At 67.0% G+C, this 561-nt stretch overlaps 1 protein-coding gene across 1 annotated transcript in view; it reads right to left on the bottom strand.

Annotated features, from left to right (window-relative positions):
• The window catches only part of LOC119582359 (nesprin-1-like), a gene marked incomplete at its 3' end in the record, with an annotated part of 145,991 nt that overhangs the window by 60,754 nt on the left and 84,676 nt on the right, over window positions 1-561 (bottom strand). Inside the window, 1 exon segment of the mRNA XM_037930574.1 lies at window positions 93-195. Coding sequence (XP_037786502.1) covers window positions 93-195 — 103 coding nt within the window.

Here is a 561-nt window from a genome sequence, read left to right as displayed (position 1 = left end):
CAGGACCATAAACCACCCCTATTTCCAATATTCGCACATATGAACACACAGACGCCATTACGAAGCCAACCCAAAAATAATAAGCCACGCACCTGCAAGTTAACAAGTCGCGGATTGATGCAGTGTATGAGTGCCAAGAAAGCATTGCCGTCCCGCCAGCTGCCGCCGAAGTCGTTGACCACGATGCCGAATTTCCTGCAAAACGGAGGGACGGGGGCGGGGCGAGGAGGGACGGGGGCGGGGCGAGGAGGGACGCGGGCGGGGCGAGGAGGGACGGGGGCGGGGCGAGGAGGGACGGGGGTGGGGCGAGGAGGGACGGGGGCGGGGCGAGGAGGGACGGGGGCGGGGCGAGGAGGGACGGGGGCGGGGCGAGGAGGGACGGGGGCGGGGCGAGGAGGGACGGGGGCGGGGCGAGGAGGGAAAGGGGGCGGGGCGAGGAGGGACGGGGGCGGGGCGAGGAGGGAAAGGGGGCGGGGCGAGGAGGGAAAGGGGCGGGGCGAGGAGGGAGGGAGAGGGAGGGAAAATCTCATTAGTCATTTGTTTTTGTTGGAGATCAGCTGA

This window comes from Penaeus monodon, chromosome 15 (assembly GCF_015228065.2).
Source record: "Penaeus monodon isolate SGIC_2016 chromosome 15, NSTDA_Pmon_1, whole genome shotgun sequence".
NCBI classification, from domain to species: domain Eukaryota; kingdom Metazoa; phylum Arthropoda; class Malacostraca; order Decapoda; family Penaeidae; genus Penaeus; species Penaeus monodon.
This window is presented reverse-complemented; position numbering and strand designations above follow the sequence as displayed.